At 41.2% G+C, this 18,711-nt stretch overlaps 1 protein-coding gene across 1 annotated transcript in view; it reads left to right on the forward strand.

Annotated features, from left to right (window-relative positions):
* KDM5A (lysine demethylase 5A) overlaps window positions 1–13,664 on the forward strand; it is a 79,814-nt gene extending 66,150 nt beyond the window's left edge. The window contains exons 25-28 of the mRNA XM_059081422.2: window positions 1,339–1,498; window positions 2,388–2,608; window positions 4,790–5,197; window positions 12,380–13,664. Coding sequence (XP_058937405.1) covers window positions 1,339–1,498; window positions 2,388–2,608; window positions 4,790–5,197; window positions 12,380–12,586 — 996 coding nt within the window. The 3' untranslated portion in view covers window positions 12,587–13,664. The remainder of the gene's footprint in view (window positions 1–1,338; window positions 1,499–2,387; window positions 2,609–4,789; window positions 5,198–12,379) is intronic.
* Window positions 13,665–18,711: the final 5,047 nt, after the last annotated feature.

Here is an 18,711-nt window from a genome sequence, read left to right on the forward strand (position 1 = left end):
TGCTAGGTCTGGGACTCTACACCAGGGCTTGGTAAACTTTTTCTGTAAAGTAATATATGTATATATTAGCATACATTATATGTAGTGATATTCTATAGATACATAATGTAAAGTAAATATTTTGGGCTTTGCAAGCTGTATTTGGTCTCTGTTACACCTTCTTCTCCTCCTTCTTTTTATTTTTATTTTTAAATAACAACTCTTTAAAAATGTAAAAACTACTCTTAGCTCACACTCCAAACAAAAAAACAGGCAGCCAACTGGGTTTGGCCCGCAGGCTGTGGTTTGCCAACCCCTGCTCTACACATTTATCCTTTGCCTGCTGCCCTCCCCCTCCCCCCACCAGCAAAGGGCAGTAGAGAAAATTAAAAGGCCTGCGAAGTGAGAAGGGAGTTGATCCTTCCCCTGTTTTATTCTCCATTTCTGTCATCATTGAACTACAATTGTTTTTCATTTTGGAGGGGGGGTGTTTGATTTTTGGTTTTCTTTTTTTTTTTTTTCCCCCAGCACTTCCTCCTCAGAGGTCTGGGTCCCAACCCTGCAGGCCCCTTCTCTGAGCTTTAGTTCTAATAACCCCACTTCTTTTCTCTGTTACCTCAACCCTTAGTGATGGCAACTCTTCTTGCAGTTGTCTTAGTGTTATTTTGGTGTTTCTGTTTTGCCTTTTCAAGACCTTAATGCACATTTAATGAGGTCACTTTATTAAATTCTCCTTGTTGAACTTCTTGTGATTTCTGTCTCCCTGATTGCACTGTGACCGTTGAAGCTGTACTTGTGGGTTATTCTCCCCTAACTGCAGGGGAGGATCGTCTGAACCCTCATTGGACTTGTCAGAATTGTATAGCTCGAATACTGTCAGGCTCTTTATTGTATTTAGAGCAGTTGGTAAGCATCTAGGTTTGAAAACCTTTAGAGAGGATTAAATAATTTGTGTCCTTAAGATGTCACATCTAAACCTTTATTCCCCTCCTAAGTCCATTTTATTTTTTCTTAAAGGGTCAGAGTTCCTTAACTTGTGGCTACAGGAGTTTTTATGAGTTGTAGACTGTAGAAAGTTGATTATGTAATTGTAATTTTCTTGTAGGTTTATCATCTCTGGGGATTACTTTTGAGCTTGACTCTTTCCCTTTTGGCTTGAAACTGTGGTGATTTCTTTTTTCCCCAGTGGACATTTTCTGTCTTACTAAATACCATATATTTAATTTTAAGATCTTTCTTTATTTATTTATTTAATGTATATACTGTGTTATATTAGAAACTTTAACCTGAAAGCCTTTAGATTCTTGTCACGGGATAAGTTGTTTCTAATTCTCCATACCCGCTTCGTTTCTTCTACAGGACACAGCCAGTGTGAAGTCCTCCAGCAGCCTGGAGCCCAGCCTTTTTTGTGATGAAGAGATTCCCATCAAGTCCGAGGAGGTGGTCACGCACATGTGGACGGCGCCCTCCTTCTGTGCTGAGCATGCTTATTCGTCTGCTTCTAAGAGCTGTTCTCAAGGTATTACGGTCCTTGGTAGCGGTATGGAGAAGAGAAGCCTGAAACCATACTGAATCTCTCTTTCAGTACAAATCCTGGCAGTGAAATGCGATAGAACCTGAAAAAATACAACTTTGGAAAATCCAGTCTCTGTTAGCATTTTTCTGTCATTAGGTCCTAACCTGAAAATTTCCATAGAATTATTGAATCCTAATTAGAAGGACTTCAGAGGCCATCTGGTCCCATTCTAGTCCCATTTTATTTTTATCAAATTCCTGATAGGTCGTTATTTATCCTCTATTTGTTTATTACTGGTTGTTGAGGAACTTGCTGCTTTTTAAGAATATTCATTCTGGTTTGGGAAAGCTTTGTTAGTTTTTCATCCCTTGGTAAATAATTTCTCTATTACGTTCACTTTCTTTGTCCCTAGTGAAAATAAGTCAGACTGCTTTAGGTCACACCTCTGGAAAAAGGAGAGTATTTCTCTCTTCACGTAAAATTCAGGATTTTATGGAACAGCATATTATTGCTGTTCGTTAAGCAGATATTATTCAGATGGGGCAGTTATATGCTTAAATCTTTTGGTATTCTCTGAAATGGAGAGAGCATGGGGTAGGAGATTCTCTCCCATTCCCCTTCCCCTCCAGTCACAAGGTAAAGAATCAATAAGGATCCTGGTTTTTTACTCTAAACCAATTTTTTAGAGTGGTCATTAGAATTCTAGGTCTTTCTGTTCTGTATTTAAAAAATTTTTATTTTCACTTTCATACTGATGCAGTGAACCCAAACTTCTAAATTAAATGTTGGAGGAGGCGGGACCATTCTTCTAAATATTTACTTTCAAAACATTACGTTTTTTCAATAGTTTTCTTTTTTTTTTTTTTTTTTTGTCTTATATTTTGGGGGAAAGGTTCTAGCACCCCAAGGAAACAACCTCGGAAGAGCCCTCTGGTGCCCCGTAGTTTGGAGCCTCCGGTGCTAGAGTTATCGCCTGGAGCTAAAGCCCAGCTGGAAGAACTTATGATGGTTGGAGATCTCCTGGAGGTGTCTCTGGATGAGACTCAACACATATGGCGGATTTTGCAGGCCACACACCCACCCTCTGAAGACAGATTCCTGCATATCATGGAGGTATGGATTTGAAGCTTACTTACAGTGGTTTTTTTTTTTTTTTTTTTTTTAAGATGTTGGGGGTAGGAGTTTATTAATTAATTAATTTGTTTTTGCTGTGTTGGGTCTTCGTTTCTGTGTGAGGGCTTTCTCTAGTTGTGGCAAGCGGGGGCCACTCTTCATCGCGGTGCGCGGGCCTCTCACTATCACGGCCTCTCTTGTTGTGGAGCACAGGCTCCAGACACGCAGGCTCAGTAGTTGTGGCTCACGGGCCTAGTTGCTCCGTGGCATGTGGGATCCTCCTAGACCAGGGCTCAAACCCATGTCCCCGGCATTAGCAGGCAGATTCTCAACCACTGCGCCACCAGGGAAGCCCTGCAGTGGTTTTAAAACCAATTAGAATGTCCAAGTTCCTTGGAGATACCACAGATTGCCACAAGGGGTGGCTGGGTGGGTAGTACTCTGATTGTCCTACTTTCTCATTAAGCCAAAGTAGTGCTGCTTTGTGGTTTTCTTTATTGAGATTTTATATAATATTCGGTTTTTAAAAAGGCCATTTTTGCCAAAAAGAAAGGGAGTTACCGTAATTCACAAGTTGAGAACAGCTTCCTTAGCCCAGACTCACACTGGTGAAAGGCCCAAAAGTTAGGCAGGGGGCAGTATAGTGGTTGGAAATAGGAAGCAAGGGAATGGTTAAATAGAAGTGGATTGGGTGGGAGGGGGAGTCCACATACATTTATACAATTCACACACTTTTATACAATTATAAATCACACAGTTTCTGATTTATACAGTTTATACATGTTGTTCTATCCATGATCTCATTCATCCTTAGCATAATCCTGAGGGGGAGGGGGAAAGGATGGACATGGCAAGTATTTAGCTCATTCTACCTGTGAAGAAAGTAAGGCTCAGAGACGTAGAAACTTGCCTGAGGTCAAACGTGCAGTAAAAAGAGACCTGGGTTCTCTCTCTGGCATTAGACTCCAGTATCCTTTTCATTATTCTTTTCCGTGACTGTTTCCACGAGGCGGAAGGTACACTGTCAGCAGCAGTTGACGCAGATACGCCTCGTGCACTGTGGTTTGTCTTTGGTTTGGAAGTCAGATTGAGGGCGCCTAACTTAGATAGTATTTTCCAGTCGCAGAGCGTTTTCTTCACATCCATTATCTCATCTGATCTTTATTGTACATATAATGAAACACAAAGTGTTGAGAAGTTAAATATCTTATTCAAGATGTGATAGACTTAAGACACTTGTGACCGAGTGCTCTTTACGAATCTGCAGATTCTGAGGTTCCTGTCAAAGATATTCCAGTATCAAATCTGTGGGAAAATAAATTCTCAAGTGATATTTCTTAAGTAATTATCAAGCTTATGTTTTTCAATATTTCTTTTTCTACCTTACCCCTTGTTCTTTCTGTTACTAGACACACTTTTACTATTAAAATCTTTAACATTTACTACCTTGGCACATAAATAGCAACAATATTAGACAGTTGAAAAAAAAAAGACAAGTGTTTTTGCTTCGTGACAGCAACTGTTTTCTTGTGAAAGTCACTACATACCCTTTGTAATGAGATCATGGATAAAATCTTGTGTTTTGCTGACAGTTTTGATAACTTCTTAACCACCAAGGATTTATTGAGTTAATAAAGAACTTTAGTACTGGTAAGTGGAGACCCAAAGAGTTATTACATAATTATTTAGTATACATTTAGCCTTCTTTGTATGTTTTCATCTCAGTTACATAAAGGTGCTACAGACTATCTATATTAATATATGCAGACACTTTTTTTGGCCTTTTTTCCCCTCTGATAAACTAAAAATAAGTCAGATATTTAGGGCTTGCCATTATTTTCTTCTTTGAATATTATATTTGCCTTCTTAAAATATCTTCAGGATATTTATTGTGGTATAATGTACACAACATAAAATTTATCACTTCAACTGTTTTTAAGTATACAATTCAGTTGTTTTAATTACATTTATAATATTATACAACTATTACCACTATCAATTTCCAGAACTTTAAAATTATTCCTAAGAGAAACTCTGTACCCATTAAATAATAAATCCCATTTTCCTCCCCCCAGCCCCAGTAACTCATATTCTACTTCCTGTCTGATACCTCATGTAAGAGAATAAAACAGTTTTTAAATGTCTTGCTTTAAAATAGTTTCTGTTTTTGTACTTTTGAAGGATGACAGCATGGAAGAGAAACCATTAAAAATAAAAGGAAAGGACTCTTCAGAGAAGAAACGGAAACGGAAGCTAGAAAAAGAACAGCTTTTTGGCGAAGGAAAGCAGAAGTCCAAGGAGCTAAAGAAAATGGATAAACCTAAAAAGAAGAAATTAAAATTAAGTGCGGAAAAATCAAAGGAGCTGAACAAACTGGCCAAGAAACTAGCAAAAGAAGAAGAGAGGAAGAAAAAGAAGGAGAAGGCTGCTGCAGCCAAAGTTGAACTTGTGAAGGAGAGCTCGGAGAAGAAGAGAGAGAAGAAGGTGCTGGACATCCCCTCCAAGTATGACTGGTCAGGAGCGGAGGAGTCTGATGACGAGAACGCTGTGTGTGCCGCGCAGAACTGCCAGAGGCCCTGCAAGGACAAGGTGAGTCTAGCTGCACCCGCCAAGTGTGCACGGGGACGTGGAGCAGCGGCCGGGCACACCTGGGTTTGAGGTAGCGGTGGTCTGTTTGGCCTTGTGACGTCACATGTTTATTTCAGTCTCTAGAAACGTTTTCAGTTATGAGGCTCTTAGTAGAAGAAATGTGTTGTAGAAATCGTATACGCAGTGATCGCCCTGACCGAGCAGAGAGGAACCGTGTGGTACCACACGAGTGGCGTGTCTCGTGCGTGGGCACAGCAGGCCTCAGAGCAGTCGTGTCCCTTCCCTGCAGGGTGCCTCGGGGGACTAGACATCTTGTCAGTTAGCCACAGCGGCCCAAAAAGTCCTGGGCCGGTATCCTAAGAGCTGTGGCAAATTGCCTTGAGATCAGTTCTGAAGACCTAAAACTAGGGGGTTAAATCTTCCCTTTTGGTCTGTGTCTTATCCCCACCCAGCCCTGTGTATACTCTCCTAAACAGAATATGATTGTTTTCACTCTCTTGCAAAAAATAAAGACCTTTAAAGGTATTTTTTAAATGTCAGCCCTCAAGTTTAAATATTAGCAATGATATGATGGTCTTTCTTAAGGTAATAATTGATGTTATAAACTTCTGAGAAGGACGGATGGACTTTATGAAAAATCCTGGTTCATTAAATGGCTGAAGGTATCTATTACAGTGTTCCCATCAAGATTTATTAGTAAATTCATGGTTTTAATTTTATTATCTCCTTACACCACTTGATATTTAGAATTTTAATAGCTCCTCAATTTGAATATATAAACAGATTAAACACAGCTGCATCACTATTCCCTTACTTTCCTCCTCACTTAAATACTTGTTAGAGCTTGAAGAGGTCACCTTGTCCAGCCTCTTAATTTCACAAATGATGAAGCCAGGACTGAGTGAAGATAAATGATGTGATCAAAGTCATAGAGCTCATTAGTGGCAAAACCAAAAGTAGAACCCTGGCTGCCAGACCAGGTGCTTTCCGCTAATACCCCCACCCCTCCGGTAACTGAGATGCGAGTACAAAAACACAGTGCAAAACGAAATGACACATATTTAAATTATACTTATTAAAGATTTTCTACTCACTTTTGGAAAATAAATATATAGTAAAATACATATCCCATAGTCCAGCTTTCTGAGGACCACAGCTGTAAATATTTTAGTGTGTTTCCTTCCAATTCTTTTCCTGTATTGTTTGTTTTATATCATGTCATACTGTCTATTCACTTTTGTATCTGCTTTATTAATTTCGTAAGTATTTTTCTGTATTATAAATATTTTAAAGCATTTTGGTAGATACATTATGTGCACATGTATTATTTTTATCTTTCATTTGAATTTATTCTCATCTGAATCTGTTTATTAAAGAGGCTGATGACAGGTTAGCTGTTTCTCCTTGGGTCTGAAGTATTAGCAGCTTGGTGTTCGCAGGACCTTCTCCCTTTTCTTCCTCCTTTAACTAATTGTATGGCTGTTGGAGGACTGGCAACAGGATACGTTTCTTTTTCAAGCTTTCCTGTCATCCTTCCTACAGTATTTATATCCATCATGGACCTTTCTCTTTTTTTCTCCTTTTCACTTAATAACCTCTCCCCTCTCCTCTGTTCAGCATTTAAAATACAGTTCAGTTCATCTACTATCCCTGTTCTTTTCCTGTAGCATATAAACACTACAGGCAGGTTTTTTCTCATCTGCCATAAAATTGTTAACACATGTCCTGATTCCTCTCAGGATGATCAGGGAGTAAGGTGAGATCATCTATATGAAAGCACTAGTTAACCAAAAATGCAACTTAAGTGTTAAGATGTGATCATTATCTTTAGATGAACCCTGGGATTTGCTCCTAACGTTATAGGTATTAAAAAAAAAAAAAAAAAAAAAAATCTAGAAAGGGGAATCCCCTGGAAGTCCAGTGGTTAGGACTCCACAGCACTTCCACTGCAGGGGCCCTGGGTTCAATCCCTGGCTGGGGAACTAAGATCCTGCATGCCACGTGGTGTGGCCAAGAAAAAAAAAATCTGGAAAGTTATCATCTACATTTTGATGGAGCAAAAGTAGATAATAGCTGAATATTTAGAGAAAATGGTCTATTGTTTAAAACATACAAAGATTTGTACACATTAATTTGTTAAGATTAGTACAAAAATTGTCAGAACACATACACAGGTGAGCAAGTGTGCCTTAACCTGTCAATAGCTACAAGAAAGAAACTTATGAATGATGTATTTCTATAATGTGTTTAATTTTAAACAGATTGTTTCAGATTATAAACATTTTGCCCGTCATTTCTGTTTTGCAATTTTTATGGTTCTCCAAGTCTGTTTCTGACACCAGTTTTACTAAATGGAAGGTGTGTTTCTTTAGAAACTTGGTAAAGAATTTTACAACTTTCTCAATTTGAAGTATCGTGTTTCTCTAAGGAAAACAAATTAATGCATGGTATGCATCTTCAGAACAAAAGGATGACAAGAAAAGAATGTTTTTTAAGGAAGTCTGTGTTCTTTAAATATCATGTAGCAAAAAACCCACACAACTTCTTGGGTTCATTTATATTTAGGTAAATTGTATTCTAACTAGTAATTACTATTATTTTTACCTAAAAATGTGCAGATTAAGAAAACTTGGAAGGATTACTTAAATGTACCTAGCTTCAATTTCAAGATGATTTAGAAAGAAAAAAGAAAAAGATTATCAGAAAATGTAAAAGGTTTAAAAACCAAAACGATCTCTTCCATCATTATCAAATTCAAGTTGAAATTAATTTTTAAAATAATAATGAACTATTTTCAAAAAATTAGTTTTAAGGTTCAGAATCTTTTTCTCCGTGAACTTTGCCACTTTCATTCAGTCTTATTGGTACCAAGAGTAAAACGAGTTAACTTGAAGGAGCAAATTCTTTCAAGCTAATATTTAACATTTTTTCTGCATTAAAATAAATATTTAATCTTACTTACGAAAATAGATTTTTTTTTCCCTTTACTTTTTTTTAACCTTCTTACTATGGGCTTTTTCCTTACCCATTACTACCTCCCTAAGAAGTTTGGCATGATAAATAAAGAGAAACTATGTTTATAAACTTCTGTCTCTCACTTTTACTATTTGTTAGCCACTCTGATTTTTTTAAAAATAAATAAATAAATTTATTTATTTATTTTTGGCTGTGTTGGGTCTTCGTTGCTGTGCATGGGCTTTCTCTAGTTGTGGTGAGCAGGGGCTGCTCTTCGTTGCAGTGCACAGGCTTCTCATTGCGGTTGGCTTCTCGTTACAGAGCACGGGCTCTAGGTGCACAGGCTTCAGTAGTTGTAGTGTGTGGGCTCTAGGCACGCAGGCTTCTGTAGTTGTGGCGCGTGGGCTCGGTAATTGTGGCGCATGGGCTCTAGGTGCACAGGCTTCAGTATTTGTGGCACACAGGCTCAGTAGTTGTAGCTCACGGGCTCTAGAGGGCAGGCTCAGTAGTTGTGGCGCACGGGCTTAGTTGCTCCGCGGCATGTGGGATCTTCCCGGACCAGGGCTCAAACCCGTGTCCCTTGTATTGAAAGGTGGATTCTTAACCATTGCGCCACCAGGGCAGTCCCAGCCACTCTGACTTTAAAAGATTTTTTTAGAGAGTTGTCTCAGCAAAAGTATTTGCGTTATCAGTGGCTTTATCATTCATATCTCCTTTTGGCATAGGTAATCAAAGGTTGGATTACCTAAATGAAGGAGTCACGCACACAGAGACACACAGACACAGACACACGCAGAGACACACACAAACTGGTGATGTTATGATAGGGTAACCAACTGTCCCAACTTGCCTGCGACTTTCCTGGTTTTAGCACCGCAATTCCTGTGTTTTGGGAAACCTGTTAATCTTGGGCGGACTGGGAGGGTTGGTTACGTATTGTTAAGATCACCAAGAAAACATACACGAGGTTTGTGAACATATGTCATACTTGATTAAATTGTTTTAATTTTGCAATCTGGCTTTTGCAAGAAACTTCGGTGCAAAAGAGATTGAATGCCAAAATAAGAAGAGCTCAGGTGGGTAACTAAGCTAAGACTGTCACTAAATCACGAGGCTTCCTTTTTTCCCAGTGCAGTAATGTGCGCTAAGAAATGAACAAAATGTCATGTGCCAAATATTTTTTCTTCAGTGTAAATATGAAACCATATAGCAAAACATGAAATGCCAAACTAACATTATATTTCTCATTTAAGCACACATTTCCCCCCATCCAAACCCAGTAAGCTATTTTTACTATAGTTAAATGTCTTATCAGTTAATATCTGGACAGCTCATTGCTGTGAAGTTTTTCAGTAATTACTTTTTTTTAATTTGATAATATGTCTCCCAGAAGTACTCAAAGGGGAAATGACTATTAGAACTTACTACGCGGTTAGCCAAATTCTTTGTTCTTGAGTGTTCAGGCTACTGCATAGTCTGCAGATTCAGTTGACATTGCAGACAAAAAGTAGAACTGGATTTTGATTGTAAGTAGATGAACATGATAGGAAGATATTCGTAAAGAGGGCTATTTTTAAAAAATAATTTTATTTATTTATTCATTTTTGGCTGCATTGGATCTTCGTTGCTGCGTGTGGGCTTTCTCTAGTTGTGGCGAGCTGGGGCTACTCTTCGTTGCGGTGCACGGGCTTCTCATTGCGGTGGCTTCTCGTGTTATGGAGCACAGGCTCTAGGTGCGTGGGCTTCAGTAGTTGCGGCACGCAGACTCCAGAGCGCAGGCTCAGTAGTTGTGGCGCACGGGCTTAGTTGCTCCGCGGCACGTGGGATCTTCCCGGACCAGGGCTCGAACCCATGTCCCCTGCATTGGCAGGAGGATTCTTAACCACTGCACCACCAGGGAAGTCCAAGAGGGCTATTTTTTCCCTGCTAGATTATTAGGGTAAATTGTCGTGTAACATGTAGACTGGGATAGCATCTCAAGAAAAGTTACATACTTTTTTGGGGTGGTGGGAGAGCTGGGCTTAGGAATGGACCTCTAGCCAAAATCACAGAAGGAAATGTTGTCTTCCTTATTTGAAAGACAGCAGTAGATGTGATTTTGGGAGACCAGAAGCCAGGGCGTGTAGTGCACAATTAGATTCTAAAAGACACAGGGCTGCTTTCCTCGGCAGCCAATAGTGGTGCATTGGTAACCCTCTTACCCGGTGGGGGCTGGACTGGGTTAGCTGACTGGAGACCGGAGTAAGTTACCTGTTGACTCAGCATTGTCATAACCAGGCTGGCACCTCCAGGCTGGGCGGCCCAGAGGAGCACAGCTCTCCCGGTTCCGCTGACCAGCTCCAAATAGCTGGACAGTTGGGCTGAGCTCACCCCCTGTCAGATTAGCACTTTATAAGTCTTCACCTGCTGGTAGCATCTGTATTTTTGAGTCATTGTCTCCCTTTTCTGTCTCCAGGACAGTTTGCCACAGCAGGGACATTGAGATCAGTTGTTTTCTTCACTGCACAGACTTCAGAAGCTAAATATCACACAGACAATTGAAGAACAAAACCAAAATTTATGTTAGGAAGTAATTAAGTCACTCCGAACTTACAGAAAGCAGGATCACATAGGGCCAGCGATGGTCAAATTTAGAATATTTAAGAATTACCTGGGAGCTGGTCACAGTGCAGGATTCTGGTTTGTCCCCCAAGATATTCTGAGTCTGTAGGTTTGGGACGGGTTTCAGCTACACTTTCAACAGATGCAACAGGTGATTCCGACGCAAGTAGTGCCGCAGGCAGTTACTTGAAGGTGCAGAATGTTTTGTGCAAAGTAGGATAGTGAGTAGAGCCAGGAGACTGTGATCTTAGAAAGTGCCTTCAGTGTCCCAGGCTGTGGACCAGGTGTCTTGCCAGACATTATTTTACTTGATCCTCTGAATAATCCTTTGAGCACGATTTGATCTCCATTTTACAGATGGAGAAATGGAGCCTTAGGGAGATTAAATGACTTGCCTCAAATTTTACACCAGAACTCTAGGAACAGTGAAAGCAAAAAGATTATTTTGACAAGTGATTTCTCCCACCCTTTACTAAAAACCTGGAAACTACTAACAGGAGTATCACACTTGTGATAAGTTTTATAGAGTATACGGACACTGATTTTGAACACTGCTCACTTTTCCTGAGACTCGTTTCCCTAGCCCAAACCTCCTTCCTCTGTTCTTTCTCCTAAGCTGTACTGAAGTCCTTAATTGATCCCTTCATACTCCATACTTTGCCCTGTTTTCCGGCAAAGCTCATTGTTGTACGTGGCCTCAGCGTTGCTAGTGAAGTTATCAACTTTTGTACTGGGGAGAGAAGGGCAAGTATCTCTTTTATATTAAAGTTTCTAATCCACCGCGGCATAGCTGTAAAAACTACCCCAGTCAGCTGCCAAATAGGAGAGCCCCAGATCACCTCGCTGTTACAACTGTAGGCCCCAGGCTTGAAGTCGCCAAACAATAGTCCTTTTCTAGCCTCCTGTAATCACGATGCTCTCTGAAGGGTCAAAGCTTGCCTGGCATCTGCCGCTGACCTGTCAGTTACCCAGACTTTAATTGTAAACCTCAGAGTGATCTATTGACCTGTGTCTTTTGACTGTTTTAATTGGTTAATTTGTAAGATTTGACCTCTGATATTTGCTAACTTTTTATAGGGAGTTGTATTTGTAACGGAAGAAGAGAAGAATAAAAAATATTAGTTTAAAAAGTGGCCTATGTGACTGCTTTTCTAAAAAGGTATTTAATGCTCTTAGTACTTTGGCTTATCTCTTTGAAATAAAGCTAGTACGCAGGATTGCCTTCATATTGTTGTACTCTTCTTTTCTTGATTGATAATTGCATTCTTAGAGCCTAGAAATTGTTCATATTAGCTAAAACTACTTGGCTGCTCTATTAGAAGTTCCTTTTTTGTCACATTTTCTCAAACATGTTTCTGCCTCACAAGGAGCCCCAGGTATTTATTTATGAGGTAATGGAGTACCTAAGAGGCCTAATTTTGTGGACATATTATAGAAAAAATAATTTGGGGGTATTAACTGCCCAGCTTCTTCCTTTAAAAAATAACCCCATAAGAAGTCATGGTCTCTCTCTGGGCATCCCAATCATTTGCTACCATTTCAGCCAAGAGAGCTCTTTGGTTTGCTTGTGTTCCAGGCTTACTGTGTATGTAACCTAAACATTCCCTGGTCTTGTCTCTCCAACAGGTAGACTGGGTGCAGTGTGATGGTGGCTGTGATGAGTGGTTTCACCAAGTTTGTGTGGGTGTCTCTCCAGAAATGGCTGAAAATGAAGATTACATCTGCACAAACTGTGCAAAGAAGCAGGGGCCAGATAGCCCAGGTCCAGCGCCACCTCCTCCTTTCATAATGGGCTACAAACTACCAGTGGAGGATCTTAAAGAGACCAGTTAGCAGATGCTGGCTTAGTCTGGGACATGGGGGAAAACGGACCACACACAGACCGTAGTCAGTAGAGTGGTTTAGATCCACTCAGAATGTTGCTTCCAAAGACGAATGGCCTTCTGAGCAAGTCCTCCCAGCCGACTTCCTCTTTGCATGGACGTGGGATCTGCGTTCTCGGTCAGCACGTCTGTGCTGAGGGTGTCTGCTTTGGTCCAGCAGCCCGTGTTTCCGTTCGGGTCTCCTCTGAGATTGCTTGTCACATTAAGGCCAGACATTGGAGCTCTAGGGTGGCTGGTTGGCATTAATGCATTGGTGTGCTGGCAGGGCATGTAGGATGCAGCTTCTGGCCAGTCAGTACTCGTTAGAGGTTTGCAGCCAGCACCATCCAGAGGTGCGGATCACTTGGATCTCCTTAGTTAGGCCAGTGGGAGAGGAGTAGAGTAGCAGTTTCCTTCCGCTCTGCCCTGGCATTTGACGCCCTACACATCCAGCTAGGAGAGGGCCAGGGCTGAAGCTAGTCCTGTTAGAGGCCGTGGGTAAGCGGCACAGCCTGTAGACCTCCGCTCCGTGTGCTTGTCTGTACCAAGAAGAGAACCCCAGTTGAGAGGCAGATCACCTCATCTTCCTAAGGAGGAGGATGGCATCTAGTTCAGAAGTCTGACTAGATTGGATTCTGGGAAGAAGAGATTTTATTTCAAGGCAAGGAGCCAGCCTTTTTTTGGCTTTGAGAAGTCTTGCTGCCTTGGGTCTGCATTTTAAAGAAGAGCAGGTACGTGGATCCAGGCTTCTGCGGTAGCAAAGAAGACAAGTCAGAATGTTTTACTGAGCCACAGCGGTGCCTGCTTTTCGGGGAACCCTTCATTCACAAGTGCACCAGGTGCCACCAGGCTTCAGGCGTGGCCCCGAGCAAGACCAGCAAATAACAGCTCTTGCCTTGCAGCCCGGCCCCCACTGGCTGTGGTTTCCAAGACTGGCCGTTTCTGACCGTGGCCCGCGGCAGATGCTGTCGCACAGCACGTGGCTTCATCAGAGGACGCGGGCTTAGGGCACCTCTGGGTGACAAAGTTGTTTTAGTAAATCCATTTTTAAAAAAAAAGAAAAAAGGACTTGTTTTTACTTTTTTCTAAATGTCTCTGACTACTGACTGTTCTATAAATAGATTATTTTTCCTTTTTTAATATACATATATGAGTATATGAATATATATATATATATATATATATATATATATATATATATATATATATATATATATATAAAATTTACTGTTACCAGCAGCTTATGACAGAGTTTCAGCATCAAAAATCCATTTGGGGGCTTGCTTTCTTGTCTTGCTTTTTAATAAAGGAATCTCATTCCTTCCTTGTAGTACAAGGAGTTAGCACTTCCTTCTCCACCCCAGCCCGACCACATCTTCCATCTTGGTTTTGTTCAAATAGGTCGTTCTGTTTCGTTTGTGTGTTGGGACTCGTCCCTTTCTGTGGGGAAACCTGGTCATACTGTATCTGTGATGGTAGTTCTGTTTTGTACGTGAAAGTTTGGAACTGCGGTGCTGTGTTCTCCCTCCTGCTGTGTTCTGTGTCCTTGTGAAGGTGTTAGGTAAGCTGTATGGAAACTCTTATTAGAAGGGGACTAATTTTTTTTTTTTTTTTTTTAGGACAAAAAAACCCCCAAACCCACCAAACAAACTAAAAATGGTGTTTTGTCTTCACTATCCTGTGTCCCTTTATTTTGGTTTAAAGACCTGTGGTTTGACTTAAATTCATCAGTTTTCCTTTTAAAAGCAGGGAGCAGGGTGGACCCAGAGAGCAGCTTTGAGTCTTATCTTCCCTCTCTGCCCCGATCTCTTTTAAAGAAATGTCTTCTAGTAACTAGAAGTGAAATGTACTGTCCAGTCACAGTTTGCGTGGGTATGAGATTTAACTCAAAAGGCATCTTACTAAAAAAAGCAAAACCTTTCCTATAAAATCCAGTTTCTGGAAATGCTTTCTCTGTGGTTCTACTACCTATTTTTTAGTCACTTCTCCCTTAATACCATATAACATTTTGAGTGTCTTGGCCTGTTAAGAGGTTCATAAGTGTTGGTGTGCATGGGTCTTAAAATCTCATCTCAAGTGTGTGTATGATTTAAGATTTCAGTGGAAACTACAAGGTAACTAAGTAACCAGTTTCATAAGTTATCATTTTGCCAGTCTCTCAGTACGTAAAGAATATTACTACTTAGTTAAGAATTTCATCTGGTTGATATAGGGGAAAGCACCATGTTTTTTGCCTTTCGGTCTTCTCTGTGAAAGTCTTCAAGTGCTTGTGGGTTAAAAATTGAGTGCAGTCTTACGTGATGGCTTCCCGGAATACATTTAAGAATACCTTGATTTTCGCTCATTCCTCAGCTATCAGTGGAGGGCATGAGGTGCTCTGCTGCTTGGAGTGTGGTGGATGGATGGGGGGCTGTTCAGGGAATAAGTCATGTTCATCATAGGTATTTGACTGCGAGAAAAACGCAAGGCGGTCTCCAACCATGAGTAGCTCCCTGTTTATCTTCTGACACTTTGGAACTCAAATATATCATTTAATTGATACTGTGGGATTTTCTGTATTTATTTGAAAGTCACAGAGGATTTGGTCTGACTTCTGACCATTTAGACCAAAGGTTGAGAACAGATGAGAGACAGTTAAAAAAAAGAAAAGAAAAATATATAGAAATGTGTAATTTTGTAATTAGTGAACTAAGATTCATCTGTTAAAGAAATGACGATGTTTTTTTCACTTAGAGGAAATGATCTTACAACTTAACTCCATTCTGCAGTATTGTAACATTTCATATTAAAACTTGATTTAAAATGTTTCTTTACCCTTCCTATCTCCTCGGAGTTGCAGTTCTTCACCACTCGTTCGTTAACTTATTCGTTAATTCTTTCAAAGGTATTTCTCACTACGTTCATTATAAACCATTTTGGCAAAGGGTATAGCAAGAAGGATGAAAGCTGGTAGGTCAAGAGCAGGTCCTTGGAACCACGCGAGTGCAACGACCTCTCTCGTGGTGCCTCCAGCCGGGGTCGGCCTCGCTGCCTGTAGTGGCCCTGCAGAGATGTGCGGGGCTGCGGGGCCAGGCTCCTTCCCGAGCTGCTGCCTCCCAGCTCTTCCTGTGACTCACACGTGGGCATCGGGGAACAACAGCTACTGCACGTCATGGCTTCAGAGAATTGAAACGGCAGACGTGAAACCTGGGTTGCCTGCGATGTACTTGAATAATCGAAACCCCAGCGGGGGCCGACCTGTGAGATGAGAACGCTTTCACCTGTGCTTCACCTCTCTACTTTCGTCGTCGACACGTGTCCAAGAAATGTCAGCTTGTTTGTTTCTCTTAATTTTTAGATCCTGTTGCAATTCAGTGGATGTAAGAGAAACTCCCTACGTGGCAATATGTTAATTCTACGGTACATTTGTGCGAATATCAGCCAGTGCTAAAAGTAGGAGGGTGACAGGGAAAACCGAGAAAGCCCTTCTTTCGAAGGGGGGAGGGATTATCCACTTTTTAAGGAGAAAGTGGCAGTTTGAAGTGGGATTTGAAAATTGTGGGAAAATTAAGCAAAGTCCCACACATAACCAGGTTCAGTAAAGGTTTACATATGAACTAGCTTCATGTGTGTGTAAAAAGTTGCTTTTGCAGTACATCCTTAAGTATAAATTTTTAAAAGCAGGCAGTTGGTTTGCCTTTTACCTTTTGAAGTCCCACTTTTTTTTTTTTTTAAATTAAGGCATATCATTACTTTGGATGTGGATGTGCCATGGCGTTTAGTATTTACAGCATGAGAAGGAAAGAATGGAAATTAATATATTTTGGAATTCTAGTCTTCTCTTGGTCTGGATCATATCCAGTCACCACTATGCAACGAATGATGTGCACTGGGAAAGGATGTGACGGGTTTTTAAAGATGTGTCCTGCTTATTCTTACTTTTGCAGTACTCCAAGATGTCTAGACAGGAATGTCTTTTATAAGCCTCAAGACCTATTGGTTATTCTCTTACATGTTTATTTACCTGTTAGTGAGACACTTAAATATAATACGGACTCTAACTTACCAGGGATTTTGGTGGTGCCTTATGAAAAGTATAACTTGATTTCTTGTTTTTTGAGCATGTTTTGCATTTCTTACGTTTTCTGAAAGAACGTTAGGTATGGTTATTTGCATTACATCTAAAAAATTTTAAAAATTGCGTGTGCGCTCAGGTCCCCCCTACCCTGTCATTCACATTGGTGGCAATTCTAAGTGGTAACCAAGTAAAGGTGGATTTTGGTAACTGATCTGAGAGCCACTTTTCACCTGTTGCCGAACAGTTTCTAACGTGCATTTGCTCTCTGTAAAATAAAGAACTGGCCTCAAGTAACGTCACCAGTGGTGTGATTAGCTTGTTACATTGCTGAGAATAGTGTTTTCAGAAGGCGTGAAGTGGAAGAAGTGATTCCTGCAGATGTCTCCTTTCTCTGTTTTCAGCAAGAGTGCAGCGGTGGCCGACACACAGCACCCCCACCGTTGATTTCTTCAGTGGTTTTTATCGCTTTGTAGCGAACCAGTAATAAAAGGAAAGATGAAGACATACTTCCTTTTTCCTTTGGCCTCCTAGGACTTAAAACTAGCTCAAACTGCACCTTACACTTCAGAGAAGTAAATGGCCTTTTTTTCTCATTGCCAAGGTCATCAGGTCATGCAGGCGTGAGGGACAGATCGTTGCTGAAAAGGTTACGGTTCTGCCTGCGGTGAAATTGGCCTCAAACATGAAGCGTTTGATTGTGTATGTGTGTGTTAGGGAGGAGGGTTAGTGGGACGACGGAGGAAGAAAAAACTGGTTATACCTCAACCGGGAAGAGAATTTTCTTGCCGAAACAACAACAAAACCATGAAATTTCGTAAGATTGAGAGATGCTTTTTAAAAGTTGTGTGGAATCCACCCAGTTTAGACCACGTATTTCTTGGGGCCTTGGCATTGTGGTTGACACCAGTACGTTGAAGATCCAGAATCTCTTCATGGGAAGCTTAGCCTTGCATTGGGAAGTCTCAGATAACACAACGAATGAACAATACAGAAGAACACGCTCAAGGACTGTGTGCTGTGACCAAACAACTTGGAATTTCTTGACTCTTCTCACCTATTTGCTCTTTAAGGTGTGTTTCTGCCCTGCTTTTAGTAGGCAGAAAGATGATTTTTAATGTTTCCATGTGACAGAGTCCCATGAAGTTTCTTTACTAGGCAAGGGTTTTCTCTAAGCTGTTCTGTGGAGCCAGGGTGTGTCTTTGTCAATGCAACACGAAGATGCGTCACGAACAGCCTTAAAGACGGTTGGTTTGGTGGTCCCAGCTGGTGAACCTCGTAGTAAAGACCTCTGGTGAGTTGCCATGGACATAGGGGTGAGCTCAGAATCTCACGTAGTTTCAAAAACAACACCCCCTCAAAACAAACCAACAGACAAAAACTTCGAAAGCCCAGGTGAGGACTTCAGGGTTACATAAGAAAGAATGTTGGGTTTAGGAATGAACTGACCTGGGTGTTAACTCTTTGTATGACCTGTTGCTTACTTCCCTCTTTGGAATCTGTTTCCTACCATGTGTGGGTTAGTTCTTGTGGATACAAAGACGTTTAAGTTACAGCGCCTCTCCTTGAAGGGAGGGTAAGACAGACGTTTCTAAGGATGTTTCTCACGAAAACTTTGGTGGAATTGAGAAGGGAGGATAGTAGAGAGGTTTTGGACATGTAGTCCAAATTCCCATTCCGTGCTCCTGAGGAGGGAACACGCAGGCTCTACCGAATATGCTGTCGTTAGAAAACGTAAGTCTTGGTCACTAACGTCCCTTTTAGAGCACCCCCAGAGTCTCCGCTTGGGTCTGACTTCGGCGGAGTTCACCACGCGCTTTGGCGTGTGCCGCAAGACCAGTATCTTGCTGTGCTACTCAGTAAGACGAGTGTATCAGACACGTTCCCACAGACCTAGCCGTGACCCTCCCTCCTCCTGAGTTGGTAGCTGCCTGACCTTAGTGAGAAATTCTCTACCCCCCCCCCCCCGCCTCCCCGCCACAGCATCGGCCCCTGCCTTCCTCAATGCGGGCCGCTTTCTGCTGAGACCAGTAGGGCACCCG

The sequence above is a fragment of the Kogia breviceps genome, chromosome 12 (genome assembly GCF_026419965.1).
Source record: "Kogia breviceps isolate mKogBre1 chromosome 12, mKogBre1 haplotype 1, whole genome shotgun sequence".
Lineage (NCBI taxonomy): Eukaryota > Metazoa > Chordata > Mammalia > Artiodactyla > Physeteridae > Kogia > Kogia breviceps.